The sequence below is a fragment of the Pleurodeles waltl genome, chromosome 1_2 (genome assembly GCF_031143425.1).
Source record: "Pleurodeles waltl isolate 20211129_DDA chromosome 1_2, aPleWal1.hap1.20221129, whole genome shotgun sequence".
NCBI classification, from domain to species: Eukaryota; Metazoa; Chordata; class Amphibia; order Caudata; family Salamandridae; genus Pleurodeles; species Pleurodeles waltl.
Genome location: NC_090437.1, coordinates 813,423,115 through 813,446,344, shown reverse-complemented (window position 1 = coordinate 813,446,344; position 23,230 = coordinate 813,423,115). Strand labels below are relative to the sequence as shown.

The window sequence follows — 23,230 nt, the reverse complement described above, 5'->3', positions numbered from 1 at the left end:
CTGCTCTCAATGTGGACCCTTCACACAGTGCATCAGATTTTTCCATGCATCGACCTTGGATGTCAAATCTTCAACATCGCAGCAAGGACTTGAGACTGCGTGCCTGGAAATCGATACATCGTTCTCCTGCAGGGGGAGGAAAATTGTCTACCTGACAGGGAAAGAATGCACAGCCTCACTTGCGAGTAAGGAATCAATGCATAGCTTGCTTTTCTGACATCACTGCTCCTGCAGCTTTATTTTTGATACATACCAGGTACTTTGTGCTAAAACAATGCATCCATTCATTCTTATAGATTAAGACTCTTTTAACTTTCAAAATTAATATCTTTTCTTGTGTATGTTGGATATTTTTCTTTTGGTCTTGTTTAACTTAAATAAATATTGGCCATTTTTCTAAAGGGGTGGTGAGTACGTTTATGGTGTTTTCACTGTGTTACTGGGTGTATGTGTACAAATACTTAACACATTGCCTCTGAGATAAACCTGATTGCTTGTGTCAGGGGTTATCTTAGGTGTGTGACTTCCTCACCCTGACTTGGACAGGGTGTAAATTGATTGCCAACTAGAGACCCCATTTCTAACAGAAGAGTCAACAGTTTTTTGTCTGCAGTGAGACAGTCTTTGAAATACATAAAATAATATAATCTTGTAATTCTGAAAATGTGGAATGCCAATATGGCTATTCAGCTTCATACCTGCTGTTCATTGTGTAACTCTGTACACATAAAAATCTGTGAAAACAGAGATGAAAGATATGTGGGAAGAGTTTTCTGCTGAAATGTCTTTAACAAAGAAACTGTACAGCTTCAGTTTGAAAATGCTTTCACACTGGGAAATTGGATCCTATGAGTGCTGTGATTGGCTAGGCTCATTTGGGTGAGCCTAGGCCAAGCATGCAAATGAAATAGAGATTTGAAGTATTTTCTAGTAATTCAATATCTTGGAGAATTTGTCCCAGAAAGTACAGACATTGTCAAAACAAACATGTTGAGCACTTACTATCCAAAAAGGAGTCTACATCTTGAAAATGTATGTCTTTATGAACTACTTAAAAACTACAGATATAGAAACAATGTCACAGAAAATGTAGATGAAGATACATTTACAGTAGTTGGTTGTGATGGTAGTTTGGTATGGCATGGCAAAGGCAGTCTATTCAGCCATAGAAAATTGGATTGTTAGACTGCTGAAAAATATTACTATTTGACACCTCTGCAGCTATTTAAATCTTGGTATACTGAATCAGAATTACTAGGCAATTTTTTGCTGCTATGAAGACTCTTTCAATGCTGCAAAGGATAGTTTGGTTGTCACTATTTCCTAGCTATCTGAAAATGCTAAATGATTAAATTACTACTGAGGTAGTTTTTCAAAGCAGCCAAAGTTCAGGTCCTCAAAGTTAAAATCTACTTGGACAGCCAATATTTAAAAATGAAGCTGCTATTGCAGTGATTGAGGTATAGACAGCAATGGAACAGGCAAGACAGGAAACCAATGATTTGGAAGACTTAGTTGGACAACAAAATGATGAGCAAAATGAATTATATATAGAAGTGAAGGCCATAGTTGAGCATGGATTGTTCCATGACAAGAAAGAGTGTGCATGCATTTAAGCCCATAGTGTTATATGTCAGCGGGCAAGCTGGTACCGGTAAAAACTTCTTAGTACTAGTTCTCACTTGTTTCCTATAGAAGACTCCAGACTGTAATCTGTCATGTATAGTTACAGCACCCATTGGATTACCTGCACATAATATCACAGGAATTACTTTACATCAAGTTTTGATGCTGCCTGTAGTGCATGAAAACAAACTAGAATACCAAATGTTATCTGGTGAAGCTTGTCATAAGGAGTTGAGAGTGCTAAAAAAGTTAAAGCTTTTACTCACTGATGAAGTGAGCATGGTCTCAAACTTAATACTTGCCTTAATACATTTGAGAATGCATCAGATTCTAATGGTATGATGTCCTATTTGAAGGAAAACACTTGATTGTTTTTGGAGATCTACTGCAACTTAACCTGTCAAAAGACAGCCTGTGTTCAAAACACTGCTTCATGATGAAGCTCGGAATTCTTTGTAAAGCATTGGAAATGTCAATATTTGGTTGTACTTCCAGTACAAAGAATTGCTCAGGAATATGTGACAAGCATCTGACGTTGAACATGGGAATATTCTGAAGGACATTAGTGTAGGTGTTCTTCGAAAAGAGGGAAAGCATCTGCTAGAAATTCATCTTCTTAAAAAACTATTTCCAATGAACAAGTCAGCAGTTGAGATAATGTTCACTTTTATTCAAGAAGGAAAACCAATTGTGTGCCTAGTGCCTACATTGGCTGAGTGTGCCTCTTTCAACAAAAAATGCTGTAATTGGAGAAAGAAGAGATTTTGGAACTGATGGCAGTAGACAACATGGAACACTAGGGTGTTATAGTATTCCTAAATAAAACTTACAAGGTAAACTCGAGTCATTGGCACAATCGGTTTCATGAATTGCAGTATTGGAGAAGTGTCAGAGTCTTTGCAAGAACTGTAGAGTAATTATGCTTTGAAATTTAAATGTTGAGGAAGGATTAGTTAATGGTGCTATGGGGAGGTTGATTGATTTCATTTGCTTTCATAATGGGAATGAGGTGGAACACCTAGCAATAAAATTTGATCAGATTGATGGCGTAAAGCAGATTGCAAGGTCACTTGTACTTTTTTTGCTATGGGAAACACATGTTCGACATAAACAGTTTTCATTTTCTCAGGCATACGCTTTTACTATTCATAAATCCAGAGTTAGGACATTGTCTGGTTTGTATCTAGTTGTATTTCATGGCAGCAAACTAAATGCAGATCCAATGTGTGTGAAAGAATGCAACTGATTAAGAAGTCTTTATGCTCCTCATTTAGGACAATATCTAGTTTATGAAAAACGCATCATCAGTTCAAAGCGAAAAGTTTCAAACAAGTGTAGTGATGTTGAAAAGATGGAAAAGAGAGAACAAAAAAGTTTGTTACTGAAAAAAATGACAATGAGCACATATTGTTGGTTACCAGTTGTCAAACCTGTCTGGTGTCAACTGCTATGCTAATGTTGTTCTAAAAGTACTCTTCACATTACTGCATGCTGTTTATGCAATTCAACAGAAAAACCAGAAGACATTAATCTGCACTGTGATTTCTGTTACAACATATGCATATTGACTGCATTAAAATAGATTGTGTGTCATACATTCAAGACCTTGTAGATGTATGCAATGGATTTGTAACTGTTTACATGAAACACTAAAGAAGATGCACAGAAGCTTTTAATGGTGATGTTTGCTGTTTTAGAAGAGAAGGAAGTGTCTCTTGGTGAGTTATTTGGACTTACTTACTAATGGAACAACGGGTGTAAGGATTGCTCATTCACATCAATTATAGACATGGATTTAGAGTGATTTACTTATTTAACACTACCAGATTGCAAAACTGTAACTTTTGACAGATTGTTCAAACAGACTACACAAAAAATACCTGCCCAAACTGTTGCACAGATTTATGTCAACAGTGCATATATGAAGAAGTGGCAAGTATCTTATTTTAATGCTACAAGGATGCAGAGCAGATGACAGTAAATTGGAAACAGAGATTACAAACTTTTAAGCAGACCAAATATCTATTTCTGGAAAAACATATACTACTTTGGCTATCTTATTTCATGAAGTAGTTCGTATTAGATCTGGTCACTCCACTGTCTATCTAAAAAGTAAAAGTGAGTGGACAGAATGTAATGATAGCAAACTCAAATTCAAGCAAAGATTGCCTTATAAGCTACCACATTCTTTCCTTTTGTTTCTGGAATCAAAGATCTCAGGAGGATTACAATTGTACAAGTGGAATAGTGTAGTTGTAGTACATGCATTATCAGTATTTATGACATCATATGGCCTACCAGGGGTGATGTCTTTATAAAGATTCCCATATTCTGGTGTGGCACATAAAATGACGAAGGAGTCATTTTTAGCATACGTTTCTTTAGATTAGAGGACCAGGTGTAGGTAAAACAATCATTTGAAGAATTATATTGAGTGCCTGAGTGCCTGTACAGTGTTGCTTAATTGTAGTGACATACTGTGCAGTTCTGGGTTTTTCTACAATCTATGTGATTGTTTTTTCCACAATGTTCATGGATGGTTCTTTATACAGTACACCATTAATGGTGTATAAAAGTAGAACCTAGGAACAGTAAAATAGGGAAAATTAAATGCTATTTTTATTTTAACATACCATCACAGCATGACAAATGTGTAGTGATTTGTTTGTATTATGACATTATGCAATGTTCCATTTTTAAGTTGAATTAGTAATTTTAGCAATTGTAATACTAACTCATATTTGTGTTTTTTCTTTTTTATACGGATCAGTGCCACCATGTATTGGAGTAAAGTACGTACATTCTTAGGGTGTTCCAGACTACAATTAAAAAAACATACACCTGCTTACAAACTTAGATGCCCACTTATGCTCCCGTACAGCCACTCACACATGCGCTCACACACTGATAAAGCCATTCATATACCCAATGACACACTGAGGTAGTCCCTCAGACACCGACTTACACACTAGTACTAGCCAATCACACACACCCACACACACAAACACACACTGATATACCCACTCATGTACACAGACACACCAATACAGCCACTTATACATCCAGTCCCACACCAATATAACTACTCACACACCCAGTCACACACTCGTACAGCCACATGCACATCTAGTTACACATTGATACATATACTGACATACCCATTCACACTCTGGTAAAGCCACTCACACACCTAGCAACACACCAGTACATCTACACATATATACTAACCCACTGATACAGACACACAAGCATGCACATACGTATACATCCACTAAAACGTTGTAGAGGGGACATGAGGAAATATAGATTTGGAGGATTGATTTGCTTCCAAATCTTTGCCTTTATTGAGTTAGTAAGGGGAAAGAAAGTAAAGAAAACAGCTCAATTTTCACGGGTGAGTCTGGTCCCTACTGGGATAAGCTCTAATGTCTCTATAAAGTTCCTTCTTGTATTTATCAAACATAACAATTCTGTCTCCCTTCGCATCTTTTACAGGGTCCCGACTTGATGGCGCCACCAGTCCCCTTAGAAGAAAAAGAGGAGCACATACAAAACAGTAAATATTAGGGGGCATATGTATACTCTGACTGCGCTGAATGTGCGTCAAAAATTATGGCGCAAACCTTTCCCCAAATTTATACTATGACGCCCGACCCCGCGAACATCAAATTCCTCCGTGTGCGTCATTTTCTGGATGCTGGAAACCGCCTTGCTTTAATGACGTGCAAGGTAGGCGTTCCCATCCAAATAATGACTTTAAGGCCTGTGTGCCTTATTTATGCTCCGTGTCATTTTGATGCACAGAAGGGGGTGGGCCTTAAAAAACGGCACCCAGCCTGATGTGCGCCGTTTTTTAATGCCTGGGTGAGGACAGGCGTTAAGGGACCTGTGGGCTCATTTCCATGGTCTCTGACCATGGAAGCAGTCCACAGGTGCCCTTCCCTGCCCCCAGGGACACCCACTGCCACCCCCACCCACCCCTGGAGGACACCCATGGATGGGGGACCCATCCCAGGTAAGTACAAGTAAGTTGAGGTAAGTATTTTTTGTACATTTTTTTAGTGGCATAGGGGGGGCCTAAGTTGGGCCCTCCCCATGCGACTGTGCCCAATGGCCATGCCCAGGGGACAGAAGTCCCCTGGGCATGGTCAATGGGCAGGGGGCATGATTCCTCTCTTGGCTAAGACAGGAGTCATTTCCATGGGGGGTTAGAGCCATGATTTTTTACTCTAACCTGACTTGCACCATTTTCTGACGCACAACCCCCATTTTCCCCTACGTCAGCGCTGCCTGGTTAGAGTCATTTTTTTTTCTTTGACCAGCCTGCAGCGCCGGCTAACATCAATTGATAAATAAGGCGCCCGTCTGGCACGTTAGAATGGCGTTAGCTGGCGGTAAAAAAAATTACGCAAACCAGCGCCGGTGCTGGTTTGTGTCAAGAAGTATAAATATGGGCGTAGGTTTTGTACATTGCCGGTATAACCGTCATCGTAACACAGGTGTTTCCCTCTCTGGTCTGGTTCCCTTCCTCTATGGGTGGTGGTGAGGAAGCAGAAAAAAAAGTTGCTCAGGGATCAGGCGTAAGTGTTAAACTACAAGGGGGAAAAAACCCATGCACTCAGTGAAGGCAATGAGGTCAAGGGAGCAAAGCCAACAAGTCACAAAGCCAAAAATATATGTGGGTCGCAATGACACTGCAGAAATTAGAATGCCCGGTGAACTTAAAAGGAGCCTTGTATGTAGGCCTCGTCTAACTCTTACCCTTGTGCACAAGTCTACTGTGGCCCGTGCCCACCTGGCTCATCGTGCTAGCCACAATTTTCGAGTCGAGACAGGCTTCGGAGCTTCAACTGGTGGTGTCTACCAGTCCTCACACCACACCTCCATAACCTCTTAGGTCTCGGCCACAGCGTCCTTGTCCTTGCAGTACTGTGGGCAAATCTCCTTCTCTGTATCTCCCTTATCGTTGGCTTGAGGCACTGCTCTTCCTCTTTTGTCTTGGCTAGGCACTTCTGCATTCCTGTCAGGTGCGCACTCTGCATCCTGCTCCTGAGACGGCTTCACCTGCTGCACTCCATGGGGCAGGACATACCTTTCCATTTGAGCCACTCCTCCTTTTATGGGCCCAATGCTACCCTGCTTCTCCAGCAAGAGGAAGTCTTTCATTACTGTTGGTTATCTATTCCATGTTTGCTTCCTGGTTTCCATGGGTTTGTACCTGTTACCTGTTAGACACTCTTGACTGCTGGATGCTGGGGAAGTCAGATGGGAGATCCCTGCTGAACTATCAGGTGAGGATGGTGTACAGGAGGATTTCTATTCTCATACCTCCACCCTTACTTTCTTCCCTGGAAGAAATTAATGCAATGTATATTTAGACAAAAAAGTCACATTACCCTCGATAGTGAGTGTTAAAGTGGAAGGGTTACAATGCTAGAAACGAGGGGGGTATACAGGGATTATTGTTTTCATTGCACTGCATCTACTCTAAAGGAGCATGATTCTTGACTTTCCAGATAATATCAAAGGACTCCACAGCCCATTTAATGGTCAAGGCCTCTTTTTCCACTGTTGCATAATTCGCTCTTCAGTAAATAGCTTTTGGCTCAAAAACAAAACGGGTTTCTCAATGGCCTCCTCATCTTTTTGGGAGGGGACCCCACCAAGACCTACTCCAGAGGCATCGGTCTGCAAGATAAAGGGTTTTGAGAAATCAGGGCTATGGAGAATAGGGTCTCCAGTGAGGGCTTCTTTTAACTCTTGGAAGGCATTCAAAGTGACTTGGGTGGGGTGACGTAACCGTGCTCCAGTTTCTCTACCCTTCTGTAAGAGATCTGTCCAAGGGGCAGTGGTTTGGGAAAAATGTGGAATTAACCAACTTTAATATCCTACTAATCCCAGGAAAGGCCTGAGATCTCTTTTTTGTCTTAGGAAAAGGTAGTCACTGAATAGATGCTACTTTTCCTCGTATGATTTTATCATCCCTTCTCCCAGACAATATCCTAAATATTTAACTTGCTTAGCTGCTAGATGACTAATTTTGGGATTCACCTTGAGCACCGCTGAGTCTAAAGTATGTAGGACATTCTTTAGCTGTTGCAGATGGTCATCCCAAGTAAGACCAAACACAATAATGTTGAATATAGGCTGCAGCATACAGTAGGTAAGGTGCCAACAGGGTATTCATTATCCTCCAGAAGGTGGCTAGGGCCCCATGCAACCCAAAAGAGAGAACAGTAAATTTATACAATCCTTCCAGGGGGAAAAAGGTGTTTTTTGTCTTTGTCAGCTGGGTTTAGAGGCACCTGACAACATCGTTTTCAAAGGTTTAATATACTGATGTACTGAGCATTGCCTAGCTTTTCAATCATTTTATCTCCTTGGGGAATAGGAAAGGTATCAAACTTCGAAATCTTGTTCACTTCTCTAAAATCAATACAGAAATGTATGGATCCGTCCTGTTTTGTAACCAATATGATAGGGGAATTCCATTCACTCACTGATGGCTCAATTATTCCTAGCTTTAGCATGGATTATACTTCCTCCTTAATAGCCTGTCTTCGGGCTTCAGGTATTCTATAGGGTCTCAGTCTGTCCTTTTCCCCAGGCTTGGTGGTAGTTGATTGGGATATGACATGGGTCCTTTCTGGGGTGGTAGAAAAAAACCTCTAGATAAGAACTTATTTGGGTAAGCAACTCTCTCCATTGGTTTTCATCTAGGTCGGGGTCAATATACATGCAGAGGACGTCAGCTTCTATGGATAGAGAGTTACACAGAACCGGGTATGCCTCTTCCCTTTTTTTCAATAGGTTCACATGATAAATCTGGGTTTCTTTTTTTTTTTTCCTATTTAAATCTATTTTGTAGGTGGCAGGGGCTACTCGCTCCAATACTCTAAAGGGTCCCTGCCATTGACATAGCAACTTGTTACTAGATGAAGGTAACACTAATAACACTAAGGGGGTCATTTTGACCCCGGCGGTCGGTGGTAATGTGGCGGTGGTACCGCCAACAGCCTGGTGGTACATACCAACATTGGCAAGTTGGTTGAAGCCAACCCACCAATGTACCACTGGAACTGCCATGAGGGGTTGCAGCCGCCGGGCTGGAGATACGAATCTCCAGCCATGCGGCCGCTATTGTACCACCTCATGCATTTTGACCCTGCCTACCTCCATGGTTTTCGTGGCATTCGTAACACCAAAAAAACCATGGAACTAGGCCCTATCAGTGACAGGAAATTCCTTCTCATCACTGATAGGGGGCCCCCTCTGGCCAACAACACCCCAGACGCCCCCCCTTCATCCACGCTCCCCCTCCGAGTCCCCCACACCCTACACATACACAGACACGCACCATGCATATACACACCCACTCACATAGGCATACACTCATTCATACACACATGCATCCATTCATTCATGCACACATCTCCACCACATTCACACTTCCATGCAGACACGCATTCACATATCCATACTTACACGCATTCTCACATATGCATACATGCACGCAAACAGTACTACACATACACTTGCATTCACACACACACTCACACCCTCATGCACACACCTCCACACACACACACACACACACACAACACACACACACCCCTTCCCCTGTTGGAAACCTGACTTATCTGAATCCAGGGGGTTTTCCAGCAGGGGACGGGACAGCAGCGCCCACCAGCAGAACACCACCAGGCCGTATTATTTTTCATAAGACGGCTGGCAGCAGTCTACTGATGTAGCGCTGCTGGTGGTAGCAGCGCTACCTTAACGCCATCTGCCAGCATTGCCACAGCCGGATTTCTGCACTTCTTGTGGCGGAAATCCGGCTGTGGTCATATTTGGCAGACAGCTGTTAGCCGCAGTGACGGTCTTTTGGCGGCCGTCACCGGGGCGGTAGGCGGTATTTACCGCCAATGTCATAATGTAAGCCTAAGTCTCCTGGCTCAAATTCCCTCAATGTAGCCCTTTTATTGTCTTGATGTTTTTGGACTTGCTGGGAATTCTCTAGGTTCTGCCTAATTATTTCACAGATCGGATTCAAATGAGTTTTCAGACCTGTCACATATTCTAACAAGGGTTTTGATTCATCCTTTTCTTGCTCCCAGGACTCCTGGGCCATTTCTAAAATTGTACGGGGTTAATGACCAAACACAAACTCGAAGGGAGAGTATGCAGTGCTGCTTTGTTCCATACATCTAATGGCAAACAAAGCCAGAGGAAGCATTTGTTCTCACTTTTGGGCCTCCAAGTCCAATAGTTTCCTCAATGTGGTCTTTACTGTAGAATTGTACTTCTCTACTAAACCATATGTCTGGGGATGATATGCAGTGGTGCGTATCTGTTTAATCCCTAGTTGTTTGCAGATCTGTTTCATTAGTTTGGGCGTGAAGGGAGTTCCCTGAACTGTTAATAGTTCTCTGGGAAATTCAACCCTGGAAAATATCTTCATCATTGAGTTTGCAATGAGGGTATTGGTGTGATGGGATAGGGGTAAAGCTTCTGGTTATGGGGTGGCATAATATAGCCACTCCGAGAGGGGGTCACGGGGCCTATTATCTACATTTCAACTTTAGAAAAGGGTTTGTATAGATTGTGTAGGGGTTGCAAAGGAGCCTTATTTGGGATTTTCTGGGTGTTCTTTTAACATACAGGAACTCTCTACAGTATTTCTTAACATGGCTACATGTGCAGGCCAATAAAAACGGTCCATGATGGCCTGTTCCATTTTCTCTGGACCAAAATGACCACCTAATAGGTAACTATGGGCCATAAACTAAAACTTTGTCCCTAAAGAGAGTAGGGACTAACAACTACTTCCCCCCTCCTATACAGTAATCCTTACTGTTGAACGAAACATGAACCCACTGCCTGAGGGTCTTCTTCATAGTTGGCCAGTCTCCATGCTTCTTGCAATTGGAGTCTTCCCTTTGGGCTGCTCAGAGGTTTGTATCTGTCTCCCAGATGTATTCATTCTGATATAGGCATTATCCTAGTTGCAAGATACTTGGCTGCCCTTTTCTGTCTCCTACTCTTGTGTATCTTTGGAATGGGCCAGTCTTTGTATTCCGCTTGAGCAAACAGGGCAGTCTCCCACCAAGAATCCCTCTCTTAGTGTGATTCCTGAACCAGGTTCTCTCGGTTCCGATAATCAGTCCTTACAATAAGTGGTTCAGGGAGCAGTGGTATCACCTCTACTTGAGGAAGTGTACATTTCATTCTCCAATAGGTTTTGGGGCCATTCCCGGGATACTTTGGGAACTTATAATGTTCTGGTGATTCTCCTTGTCCAGAAGCCCTGGGGCTGGATCCCCATTAACTTTCATGAGGCAGTGGTACATGGGCTCAGCCTCTGTCATAGTATAATAGGAAGACATGCTATTCAAATCTCCATTGGTTCTTGTTTGAGTGGACAAAGTCTGGCAGTATGACCTAGTTCCCCACAGTTAAAACACTGATGTTCCGTTGGTGAGGTTTAGGGAATGGGTGCTGGTATTAGGGAAATGGTATCTGGTTTTCTCAGCCCACTAGGCTTGACCTGTTTTAGGATACTCATACTTTACCTTTCCACCTACTGTCATCTCAAACCATGCAGGAGTCCTGGACATGATTATACACGCTTGCAATCTCCACTGCTTTATCCGGAGTGAAATTGTTATGCTGTTTTACCATTTCTGGAAGGGAGGATGTAAAGAGGTGAGGAATTGTTATAAATATAACTTCTCCATTATTTCTTCCTTAGTGGCATTCTCTGGATTGAGCCACCTGTTTGTCATGTCCCTTACCCGATAATATGAAGCTGTAAGGGTTTCCTGGGGGCCTTCCTTGATCTGTTGCAGCCTAATCCAGTATGTTTCACTCCCCACCCCTAACCTCTCCAAGATGGTCTTCTTGATATCGACATCAGGGGTCATTCCTTGGGGATTGGCAGCCTGATATGCTGTCTGTAACTCTCTTGTAAATAGGGGCCCTAAATATTGTCCCCGATGGTCAGCAGGCCAGGTGATGGCTTGGGCTAAATGTTCAAAGTTGCTGAAAAGAATGGGCCTTCCCTCCATTTATTTTTGTAGTACCATGGAAGGGTGGCCCGTGTGTGCTCGCTCTTGCCCCAACACATCGGCTAAAATCCCAATGGCTGCGTTCTGGGACTTAACTACCTTATCCAGTTTCTCATTGTGGCTGGCAATAGCTTTCTGGAAGTTTTCCCTATCTTCTGTAGATGCTGTAAGGAACCATTCTGGTTACCATAGCCTCCATTTCCTTGTCTCCCACTTTTGACACAACCTGTGCGAGGGTCATGCAGTCGCTCGGAGGCATCAGTAGTATATTTAAAGAAAAAAGTGTGATACATCATCATAACTATGAGAATCCTGTATCCTTTCAAATGCAAAATAGATTCTGCAAAATAACAAAAAAGAAAAGAACATGAAATTATTCTCATGGATAAGGTATAGCAGACCTTTATGATGACAATATGCAACGCAGATGATAAAGGAAACAAATTACTTCAGTCTGAGCTTGCTAAGAGAGAAAACATACGTACTGGTTAGCAGAACTCACTGTTTAGAGAGAGGAAATGACCCCTGAAGATCCCAAAAGATCAGTATAATTTCCTGTTTTATTTATTAATTCTTTATGGCAATATTAACATCTCCCCTACAGTTTATATCTTTAAAGGAATAAGTGCAAACACGCAACAAATTATGGAGAAATCACAAACTGCCAGGGAATTGCCACCTTAATTTTTAAGCAGCCAAATGCAAAGAGATGCATTTGCATCAGAAAAAATACAATGACACTATAAAATGATGTGAAAAAGCCACATGCAACGTCAAGGGAACTGGTAGGCTCATAAATTGAGGTTCAACTAAAAAATGTAAAACATTGTGTAGAAAAAGGTACCAAAATGACGTAAGAACTATACTATGTGCAGCGATGAGACATATAATTAGTATGAGAAGACTGAAAGACTGGATTTAATAGAAACACAAATATCTTAGAGATGTACATAGGTCTGCGGCGGTGTAGTCTGATAAGGTTCCTGAAAAGAACAGATGCTGTCTGATGCTTTAGAGAAATATAAAGTTTTTCTTTTTCATTGTAAAGGTGGGGTGAACGTGCTTTAATTAAATAAAATTATTGTAATTAATGGGTAGAGTAAAGGTGTAGGCTTTAACACGAGAAGAAGCATTTAAACTGCGATTTTTACAGAAAAGTTTCAGTCACATGTATTTAGCTAAAGTTATTGACTAGCCTTTTCTCTTTTCTCTTTTACCCTGTCACGATTTAAAGATATAAACTTTCAGTAACAAATGTGATTCGAGACAAAAGAATAGATAAATTAATTATTATGTTTCATCTTTCTCACTTGCATACTTTTCATAGAATATAATAATGTATTAAAATGTTTAGTTTAATTTCCATATAATGCTTCTTTGTGAATATGTTTAGTCAATAGGAGCATATGGGAAAGGAATGACTTCATCAAGTAATGTACTGCTTTCACCCTAACCTGTTTTATCTCACAGCAAGAAGAGCTGGGAAACCCAATTGACTTGATAATCAATTTACATTTTATGGCATATTTGTATATCATGTTTAAGATGCTCATTGTTTAGTTTTCTTAGTCAACGGAAATTGTCCTGTTCCCATGATGAGACCACTGTATGATTGGAGGAAACAATGGGCTGCTGCAACAATTGTCACATTTGCTGATGTCAAAGTTAATATTATTGCAGAGTAGATACTCGATGAACACATACTCTAGGGGATTCTCTTCAGATACTTTCTGACTCAGGGCCTGATTCCGAGTTTGGCGGGCAACCATTGGCTTGGCAGACCCATAGGAAGGAAACCACTGTGGAGCTTGCGGTCTCCCTCTTCTGCCCAATTACAAGTTTCCACTGGACTGACCAGTGGAAACCTCCATAATAGGATCCCAATGGAAACAGTGTGGCAGAATGCCTCGGTTCCTCAAGGAGCTGAGGCCAGTGCCTTTGCACAGAGGGTGCCACCTGCAGACAGTGCTCATTCTCAGGATGCTGGGGAGGGGCCCCAGTACTGCTTTCCCACCAGCCTTATGATGGCGAGGACCCTGCCATGAAAAGGCTTGCAGAAGGGGAAGTCGTGATCACCACTGCAGCACTCAGGGTCGTAATCTGACCGTCTGACTGACAGGGTTGCAGCGGTCCGACCTTCACCGCAGGTTTGGAGGTCTGAAGACTGCTAAACTCGTAATTAGGCCCTTAGTCCCTTTGCTGGCACTTCTCAGTTTCACACTGAGAGATTCTTTATTGCTTTCACTGATTCTATGTTGCTCTGAAATTCTACTGAGTTTCTAGAACATCTCTTTTATGGGACGTTCTGCTTATGATTTACAAGAAGGTTAATGTTTTCACATCTGAATGAAAAAAAAAACTTCAAGGCTTCTTTTCAAATCTTTACTTGCACTCTCCTTAGCTTAGAATAGGGATTTACTTATATAGAATGTAGTTTATGCATTGTTCTGTATTGTATTGCTGCTTTAGTGATTAGTATTGATGACTATTCATGACTTTCAATAAAGAAATTCTGTACTAAAAAGATTTTAACTAAAATGTTGAAACTTACACCAACTGTCATAATTGATGACCAAAGAAGAAATTCAAACTGTGATGAATATATTGATTTGATTTGCAGCTCCTGGCTACTCTCATCTACAACCAAGATCCGTCACCCGGGCCAGATGAGGAAAAAGGTGGGGACTGTTGATTTGACGAGTTGGTAAGATTTATGCTGTAAACCAAATATTTAACTAATGTCCCTGCTCCACCATTGATTAACGAATTGCAAACAGCTTCCACCATGGGTGATGGGGGCAAAATCATCAGTTTAAAATATTTTTTATAGCACAGATACAGATGAAAGCAGAGTCTAAAGCACAGAGATACTTCAAGATTAAGTATTTCATACATCATATTAGGAAGAGGAGGGAACTGATCAGACTTACATGTTGGTGGCCCTACAATTCTGAGTTAATAAATTGTATTTTCCTACCAATTGTATGGCTCTAAGGCTTCTCCAATGAGCAGTGATAGCTCTCAAGCTGCCAGTAAGTAGTTCCCCTGTATCCAGTTCAGTCTACTAAATTAGAAGTTTTTATTTGGCTGAATTAATATGTGGATACCAAAATTTAAAAGTGTGCATTCAAGACAAAATGTATTTTAAGAACTCATAAGATGATTTTGGAAAAAAATGAATTCCCAAAATATATTTAAAGCTTATTAATAGTATTTACCTTGGTGCCAGGGCATTCAAGCTGTGGCCATTATACATTGCTTATGTAAAGGCATTCCAAACTGGCAAAGCCTTTTTGACATTACTGCTGGCTGGCCTACCTTATGCACTAAGGAGACCATGGCTAGTAATCTTGATAGAGATGGTTACTAATGCAACCTTGTCTGATATGGTCATTAATAATGTTAGAAGCTCTGAATGAATTTCATTGACCATATGTAGCTACTACAGAAATGTTGGAAACCCCTCCTTTAAAATATGGGAACAACATCCCATTCCTGTGATGCCCAAAACTTGACATCATAAAATACCAACTGACAAATGATGACTGTATACATCTGAACCAAAGTAGCTGAAGGTACTTTCCTGAACTGGTATGTTGCAGAATACTACTTCTTTGTCAGGTGGCATATTCCGTAACTTGTCTATTTAGCAATCATGCATATTTGCCTGCCAATTTTCGGTTATTATAGTTCTAAGGTGTTGGAGTGCCAGTAGACTCTGTGTAGGCAAAAAGGGTCCTCTTTCATGACAGCCAATCTCTGTGCATAGGAGAGAGGCACCAGAGCAATACACCTTGTTTAAACATAGAGTGGGGTCCTTATACAACTTTCTGTAGAGGAATCAACAGTATGTGAGTCTGCTGCCGATCCACTTTAACTCATCCACATCCAACTGTTTGATCCAAACACCATTTAATTAATCCACCATTTACCTGCTATACCATGCTCTTAGGATTACCCCAAACACACTGCTTCTAACATGGAAATTTGTAAACATATGGTAGACAGCTGGTACAAGCTCCTTCATAATACAGATACATTCTGGTTACAAAGTGCAATGTGCATTGCTGACATCTACGGTACTCAATAGCCATTTGTATAATGTAAAACATGTATGCCGGGTCTGTTGACTCAGTAGAATATTGCATCCACTCCTAAAACTGGACTTTTATTACATGGTTGCATGTTTGTATCACCTTAAGCCTTTTATTCTTCTGAGGTTGATAAAATAAGTACCATTTAGCTGGGTAACAATAAACACCCTTTATGCAGCATTAAGGTGCCCCAAGCGGTAGATGTGTGCGTTATAGAAATACATTTTATGTTATGTGATTTGAAGGTAGGAGGCTGCTACTACTCTAAAGCTTACCGGTCTATAGCTCCATTGTTGGTTGCCCTTCATGCCGTGACAGTCATACAATGTGACAGGGCTGCTGTAAGAAATAGCATCAAAGCAGAATTTCCTAGTATGAAGTGGTTCTCCAGGGCGCACATCTTCTCTCCATCCAAAGGTAAAGAGCTACACAAACAACATAAAACAGGATAGTACAATTTTAAGTAGGTAACCAAATTTAACACCTTACACATCCAGAGATACATATCTAGATTTCAGGATTAAATGAAGAGCTCACCTTTTAACAACCCATCCTTCTTGCACCTCAAAATGATTACAATTCTTTGAATACATTAGGACCTCCTACAGCTACTTAATTATATTACATATTAATCACTCAGTCTATAGGAAAGTTCCAAAATTCACATTCATAGTTAATCTATTCAAAACACTATAGTGCCATGATATTAGGGGCCTCATTATGAGACAGGCTGTCCAAGGACCACCACACTTGAGGTGACGGTCGGACAATGCAGCTGTGGCGGTCCGACTGCCACATCACAGCCCTGGTGGTCAGACCTTCAGGGGACCGCTGTCCCTACCGGGAACATGGTTTCCGATGGTCCAAACTAGGTCACAGTTGTACTCAGCCAGGGCAGTGCTGAGTTCAGTGGAAAGGCTGGAGGTAAGCTAGTGCTGAGGGTCACAAGGCCCCCCATGCCCAGCAGCGTCAGAATGCCCACTGTCTGCTTTGGAGATAGTGGACATTCGGAGGGAGCTGGGGGCCCCCTGTGCGATGGACCTAGCCTCACACAGTTTAAACTGGGCTGACCTGTATAAACCTTGATTTCCACTGGTTAACCCAGTGGAAACCTTGTAATGTGGATGGTGCTGAGACTGACCGTGGCGGTCTACTCACCGTGAGTACGGTGGTCTACTTGTCCAACCGCCAAACTTGTAATGAAGCACTTAGTCTCAGATGTTAGATTAATGTACTTAACTTAAGACTTACTCCTAGGTTATAATGTGCAGTTAACCCCCTAGTGACTCTCACACATTCATATTTTTAGACGTGGCTCATGACCTTCTTGTACCCATGTGATACTCTGCTGTAACAGGTATATCATTAACACGGGGTATGATCAAGCACTTAATACATCTCTCATTTTAAAATTGCCACGGTGAATTGGGGGCCAATATGTTTGAGGCCTTACTCATACACCACAGTTCATAGAATGCAAGCATCATAATCTTCTTTCACAAGACACAACAGACCAATGTTATCCTTTGGGAATAGGTATGAGTATTGATCTACCGAAAAGAAAACTGATGAATTCTATTATGCTGTTCACTATCACTACACTGTCTACAAGCTACTGTTCAGAAATGACACAATCATAATTCTTTGCTGTAAGAAAAAATGACTAATGTTATCCAGTGGGTCAGAAAACCTATCCACCTAACAAAATTGATGGTCCTTGCTGTTCTGTTTGTGATCACTATGCAAAAAACAACATTTAATTAACCTATTAAGAAATTTAAAACATATAGGGCCTCATTACAACATTGGCGAGCGGCAACCGCCGCCCGCCAAAATGTAACCGTTGCGCGGCCGCACTCCCGCGGTGCCCATTATGACATCCCCGCAGGGCCGCAACATGTGAGCCGGCTCCAAATGGAGCCGGCGGTGTTGCGGCAGTGCAACGGGTGCAGTTGCGCCAGTCGTGCTTTTCCCTGTCTGCTGTGCAGACAGTGAATAGCTGTGTGGGGCTGTGTCAGGGGCCCCGCGACTCCCCTTTCTGCCAGCCTTTCCATGGCGGGAAGGGGACTCGTGATCCCCTGGCCAGCGGTGCAAGCAGCGCTGTCCTGGAGGATTAAATCCGCCAGGACCACCATGGCGGAAAACCGCCAGTCCCGGGGGTGCGACCGCGGCGCATCTGCCGCAGTCGTAATATGCGAGTTTGTACCACCAGCCTGTTGGTGGCACAACCTCCAAAACAGCCCTGGCGGTCTTTGAACACCAGGGTTGTAATGAGGCCCATAGTTCTTGGTTATAAATGTTCATGTTTAAGTTTGTATCACAATAGTATAACAACAGTTTGATCAAGAAGATCTTAAATAAATGGGAACTTCTGAGGAAGAAAGAAGAATGCAAGGATGATACAGCCGCTACACCTGATGCAGAAAACCTGATGCTTAAAATGAGAACAATATTTTCACTGCAGAGAAAAATAACTGTAACATGGCAAACGTGCCTATTTGCATTGTTTAATGAACATGAATAAATTATTTCTTTTAGGATTGGAAGTCTTTGCAAATCACCAAATACATAGCAATCTACTCTGAATGCTGGGCGAAATTAATTTTATGGTTTTCAGAATCCTAGTTTAAAGAATTCCAAAGATCTGTAAACAAGGAGCTCATCACATCCTCTGGGAAAGAGCTCTAAACTTAGTCATTATGAACAATGATTAATACCTGTGAACATTCTGGCACTCCTCTCTGCTCACTAAGTGAATTCCAACTAAAGGTGGGAGTAATTTTCTGTAGTGTACTAAGAGGAATTACAAACAAATTATGTTTGACTATGCAGAATCATGTGAGGAGCATAACCCTGCATTTAACGCTATTTTCTTAGCACAAGTCTCACCTTTGCATCAAAAATGGAACCAAGGAAGCATTTTGCACTAAGAAAATGTAATGGAACATGAACAGCAGTGGCCAGCAACTGCTCATGCTTGCTAAATTTGTTGTTACTGTGCTTCTGCAATAGAATTGTATGCCAAATACTTCAAATTTAGGCAAATAGGTGTAATTGTGTAATTTTCATTAACTTTGCATCAACAGAGGCCTAATTCCAACCAGAATTTAAACTGTCAGTTTCCAGATTGATTTGTTTCATGTGTGTTTTTATTGTTGCAAATGGGGGCAATTCAGCTTATCTGTGTCATTCAAAGAAATAACCTGAAGGATTTGTCAAGGTCAATCATTAATTTTGTCTGTACTCAGTAATGTACTGTTCACTTGTTATGTCTACATGTCTGCATGGAACATTCTCCCTGGGTGCTTGTCATCCAAAAGAAATGATCTGTAACAATCTGATTTCAACATATAACAATTGAACAATACATTAGTGTATACAGATGGACTTTTTGATTGGCTTGATAAAGTCCTCAAGTTATTTCCTTGGATGAAATGTTTTGGTTAAATTGTTACAATTTGCAACAATAATAAAAACAAAAAAGGAAACCAAGATGAAAACGGATAGTTTAACTTTTCTTTGAAATTATCTTAATGAACACAGATGAGTGCCAGCATCCACACAATTGCTACTCATAAACCAAAGGGATCTGACCTCTGAATTTGGAAGCCCTGCTTTGTATGACTCTGCTGCAAATGCTTATTTGGAATGTAGGATACCAACATTCATTATCAGTTGACGGTGTAATAAATGCTTAACCTAAGATACATATCTTCTGCTCAAAGTTTCACACTCATACAAAGACAATTCACCTAGACTTGTTTGACGGGTTTACCATGACCAATGGTGAAAAATGTGGCTGTTCAGTCGTACAAATGTCTGGATCTACAGTACATTTTGAAAAGTGAAAGTCCATTGATTCAACATTTGAAAAGTGCACATTCCAATAAACATCTTATAAGGTCTTATAGATACAGAAAATTGATCCATTTGAGTTACCATAGCAGTTTGCAAGTGTAGTGCAGCAATCACATTGAGAAATCTGATTATGCATTTTTCACTACCCTAAAGAAACCTAGGTCTGATTTACAAGGAATAAAATGTGACAAATCAATTTCATATACCTGTTCATGTGACCATGTCCGTTCGGAGCCATCTTTCACACAAGTGTCGAGCCTCAGTTCAGTGCCGGTGGCTCCATGTTTACTGTCCACACAGAGATTTGCTGCCACATTTCGAATCTGCAGAAGAAAACAACATATGCTCTATTATCACATGCAGCAATAGCAGCAGAATGAGGATAAGCTGTTTCATGACAACAATCTGCTCTACTTATCAGAATCAAAAATGGTCTTTTAGACCACTTTGTCTGTGCATCTCCCACATTTGTAGTTGCTGCAGATTCTGTGTTTTCCAGTTGCTGTGTGGGTGTCACACACTTGGATTTCATATATATATATAGCCAATCCCCGATTTCAAAGAGAGTGAGTAGAATGAGTGTTTGTTGTTTGCTTAAACAGGTTTTTGTAAAAAAAAGAAGTAATGTCTCCAACATACAGGTAAATGTGCGAACATGGTCCTTACTGGTTTGATTAGAGTTTGTTAGATAGGATACTCTTTCACAAACATAAAGGATATCCTGTGCACCATATTTTATTAGATCTTCTATGAGTGTTTCCGTCACTTGGAGAAATGAAGATGGAAGAAATATTAATGTTCCACTGTTGTTGGATAGTATGGCGAGTGGGATATTGATTGCTCATGATTGGGGTCTTAAGAACAATGTCCCTACGAGAGCTAAAAGATGACTAAGGCAGTCCAGACTGTTGATGGCACACAGCTGGATGCAACACCAGTTAAGAACACTTTACTGTGGTTACATGTCTCCTTCGCCTCTCGATATCTGAAATTATTTTGTACTGATTTATCTGGATGTTATATTGATTTTACTAAAAATCTAGACCATATAATTCTAGTACTATCGAGCTTCCAATGAAATCAATTAATTCGTCAACCAGAGAAATGTGAAATCAAGAGAGAAGAGACTGAGTATAATGGTTTCAAGTTAAATACACATGATTTGTCAGAGGATCCTTGAATAGTGTGATCCTACCAATGCAAATAAAATGAAAGCGTCATTTGATTTATGAACTTTTATTCCCAATTTATTAAGGATTTTGTAAATCTAATTGATTGCATTAGCTGTGTCTGTGAAAGAAAGAAAAGATAAAAGGTGTTTGTGTTGGGAATCTCATGCTGAAGACGTATGTTATGGTTAAAAGAATATTTACTCAAGCTCCAAACTTGGCTGACCAGACAGCTATAAGACGTTTATGATAGAGGCTGGTTGCTCCAGAATGAGCAATGGGGCTGTGTTCTTACAACTACAGAAAAGTGATGGATAAGAACACAATATGTTCTATATGACTTTTGACAGAAAAGGAGAGTGACTATTCAATTTTAGAAAGAGAGTTGCTAAGATAGAAAAATGGCTTGTACCAAATGGAGACATTGGTTGGAGGTATCATGAAACCCAATGAAATTTAGACTGCCCATGGTAATTTACAATGTCTATAAACCCTTCAGTGTAAAAGCTGTTATCTAGTCAGATGCATAAACTATATTACTGGTGAAAAGTATTGTCAGGTGTTTTATCTCATAAGTCACCTAAATCATCACCAACCTATTACCAACATGTTATTGTGCTCACCAAATAGTTGGAATTGTTCTAGCTACCTTGGGTCAATGAGACTCAGCTATTGGATCCTAAGGTGTTAGAGAGTATTCATCTTAAATCTCCATGTATACAATATAACAATTTGTATGTTGGCAAAATACAGTTTTTATTCCTACCAGCAAATTACCAATTCATGTGATGAGCATGTGTCACAATTGTGCTATTTTAGAACATAGAGGATTTAAGACTTAAGACAACAGATCTTGTATCTTGTTCAACATTCACTTTAATGGCATACATACAGGTCATTCTGATTTTCAGCAAAATGTCATCTCTTGTTCCATTGATGCTCAAAATAAATCAATACACTTCAAACCTTTAAATTTTCAATGTTTATCAGAGAATCTTGCACATTGGCATAAGATCTCTACTGACTTCAATGAAGATCTTCCCATCTGTCAGGAATAGTTTATTAAGTTTGGAATGGTGACCCCTACAAACTTAATTAACAGGGTCTTGTAGAGTCAAAACACAGTTCTTTAAGGATCTCTGTTAAAAGTCATTGCAGCTATAACACAAGTACCAAGCAATCCCAGAAATGTGTATTTTAAATTCAAATCATACCAAAAGTCAACAAGACAATACTGTAAGATTCCCATACCAAATTAAACAAATAGAGAAAACATCAATGAGCAAAAAGATGTTAGAATTGAAAAAGGTGAATGGCGATATGAATATTTAAAGATTTAGGGCACAATACACATGAATGCACTAGAGCATTTATGATCACAATATAGGTTAGTAATCTGACACTCAGACTGAGCCACATCTTCTAGCCTTGTGGGGCTAGACTATAAGATGTGGCTGTGTTGTGCTTCACGATGACTTTATCATAATTTCTACTGCAAGGGCCCCTTGATTCTGCTTTTATCACAGCAAAAAAGCTCAGAGCGTGTCAAACCCGAATTTCTTTCCTGTTTAGTTTACAAACTTCCCTGGAATGTCATAGCACTTTTTCCCTGTCCCCTGGGGATGGAAACAATGACTAAGTCAAACTTTTCTTGTAAACAAATTTGACCGATACTCCTTAGAAACAACGGGACAGGGATCTTTTAAAGAAAAAAAGAAAAACTCCCTTCATATTAAATCAGAATATTTTAATAACAGAATCAGGTTACTCTGTCAGCTATGCACAAGACTAATATAACATATATAACAAATATTTATAGTTATCAATAAAAATGTATGGGGAAAGGACCACCACCTCCATGAGGCAACATATATAAATAAATATTAGGGGGTCTATGCACTCATCAGGGCCCCGGAGACCACCATCTCACTGGGGCAAATACTTCTTAAAATATGAGGGGGAACTGCAATGCCCCCCCTGCAGCCCCAGGGGCTGCCACCTCCCCAGAGCAATGATTATAATGAAATAGGGGACGTGTGCCCCCCCACATCCCTGAGGCAATCAATACAATCTATGGGGGGGCTCGTGGTAACCCCGGGGACCGCCACCTCCCCAGGACCATTCATACAATGTATGGGGAGGCCGTGCCTCCCCACACCCTAGGGGCTGCTACTTCCCGGGGTTTCAAATAAAATAATGAAGGGGTCCATCGTGGACCAACGGCTCCGGGAACCACCACCTCGCCAGGGCTAAAATAAATGCAGGAGGGGGGCCGCGTGGCCGCCCTCATGGAACCATAGATGGCCTGGGACTGTCACCCACCAGTGCCTGCTCCTGCTGCCACCAAGGTGCCCACCCTCTGGAGGTAGCTGTGTGCCTTTGCTTGGTGACACTGCTTTCAGCAAGCGGGAGCTGT

The 23,230-nt window shown here is 41.0% G+C and overlaps 1 protein-coding gene across 2 annotated transcripts in view; it reads right to left on the bottom strand.

Moving 5' to 3' along the window:
• The window catches only part of GALNTL6 (polypeptide N-acetylgalactosaminyltransferase like 6), a 2,249,191-nt gene that overhangs the window by 40,892 nt on the left and 2,185,069 nt on the right, over positions 1 to 23,230 (bottom strand). For both annotated transcript variants that reach the window (XM_069244332.1, XM_069244340.1), the window contains 2 exons: positions 19,852 to 19,968; positions 16,063 to 16,212 (listed from right to left, as the gene is read on the bottom strand). In XM_069244332.1, coding sequence (XP_069100433.1) covers positions 16,063 to 16,212; positions 19,852 to 19,968 — 267 coding nt within the window. The remainder of the gene's footprint in view (positions 1 to 16,062; positions 16,213 to 19,851; positions 19,969 to 23,230) is intronic.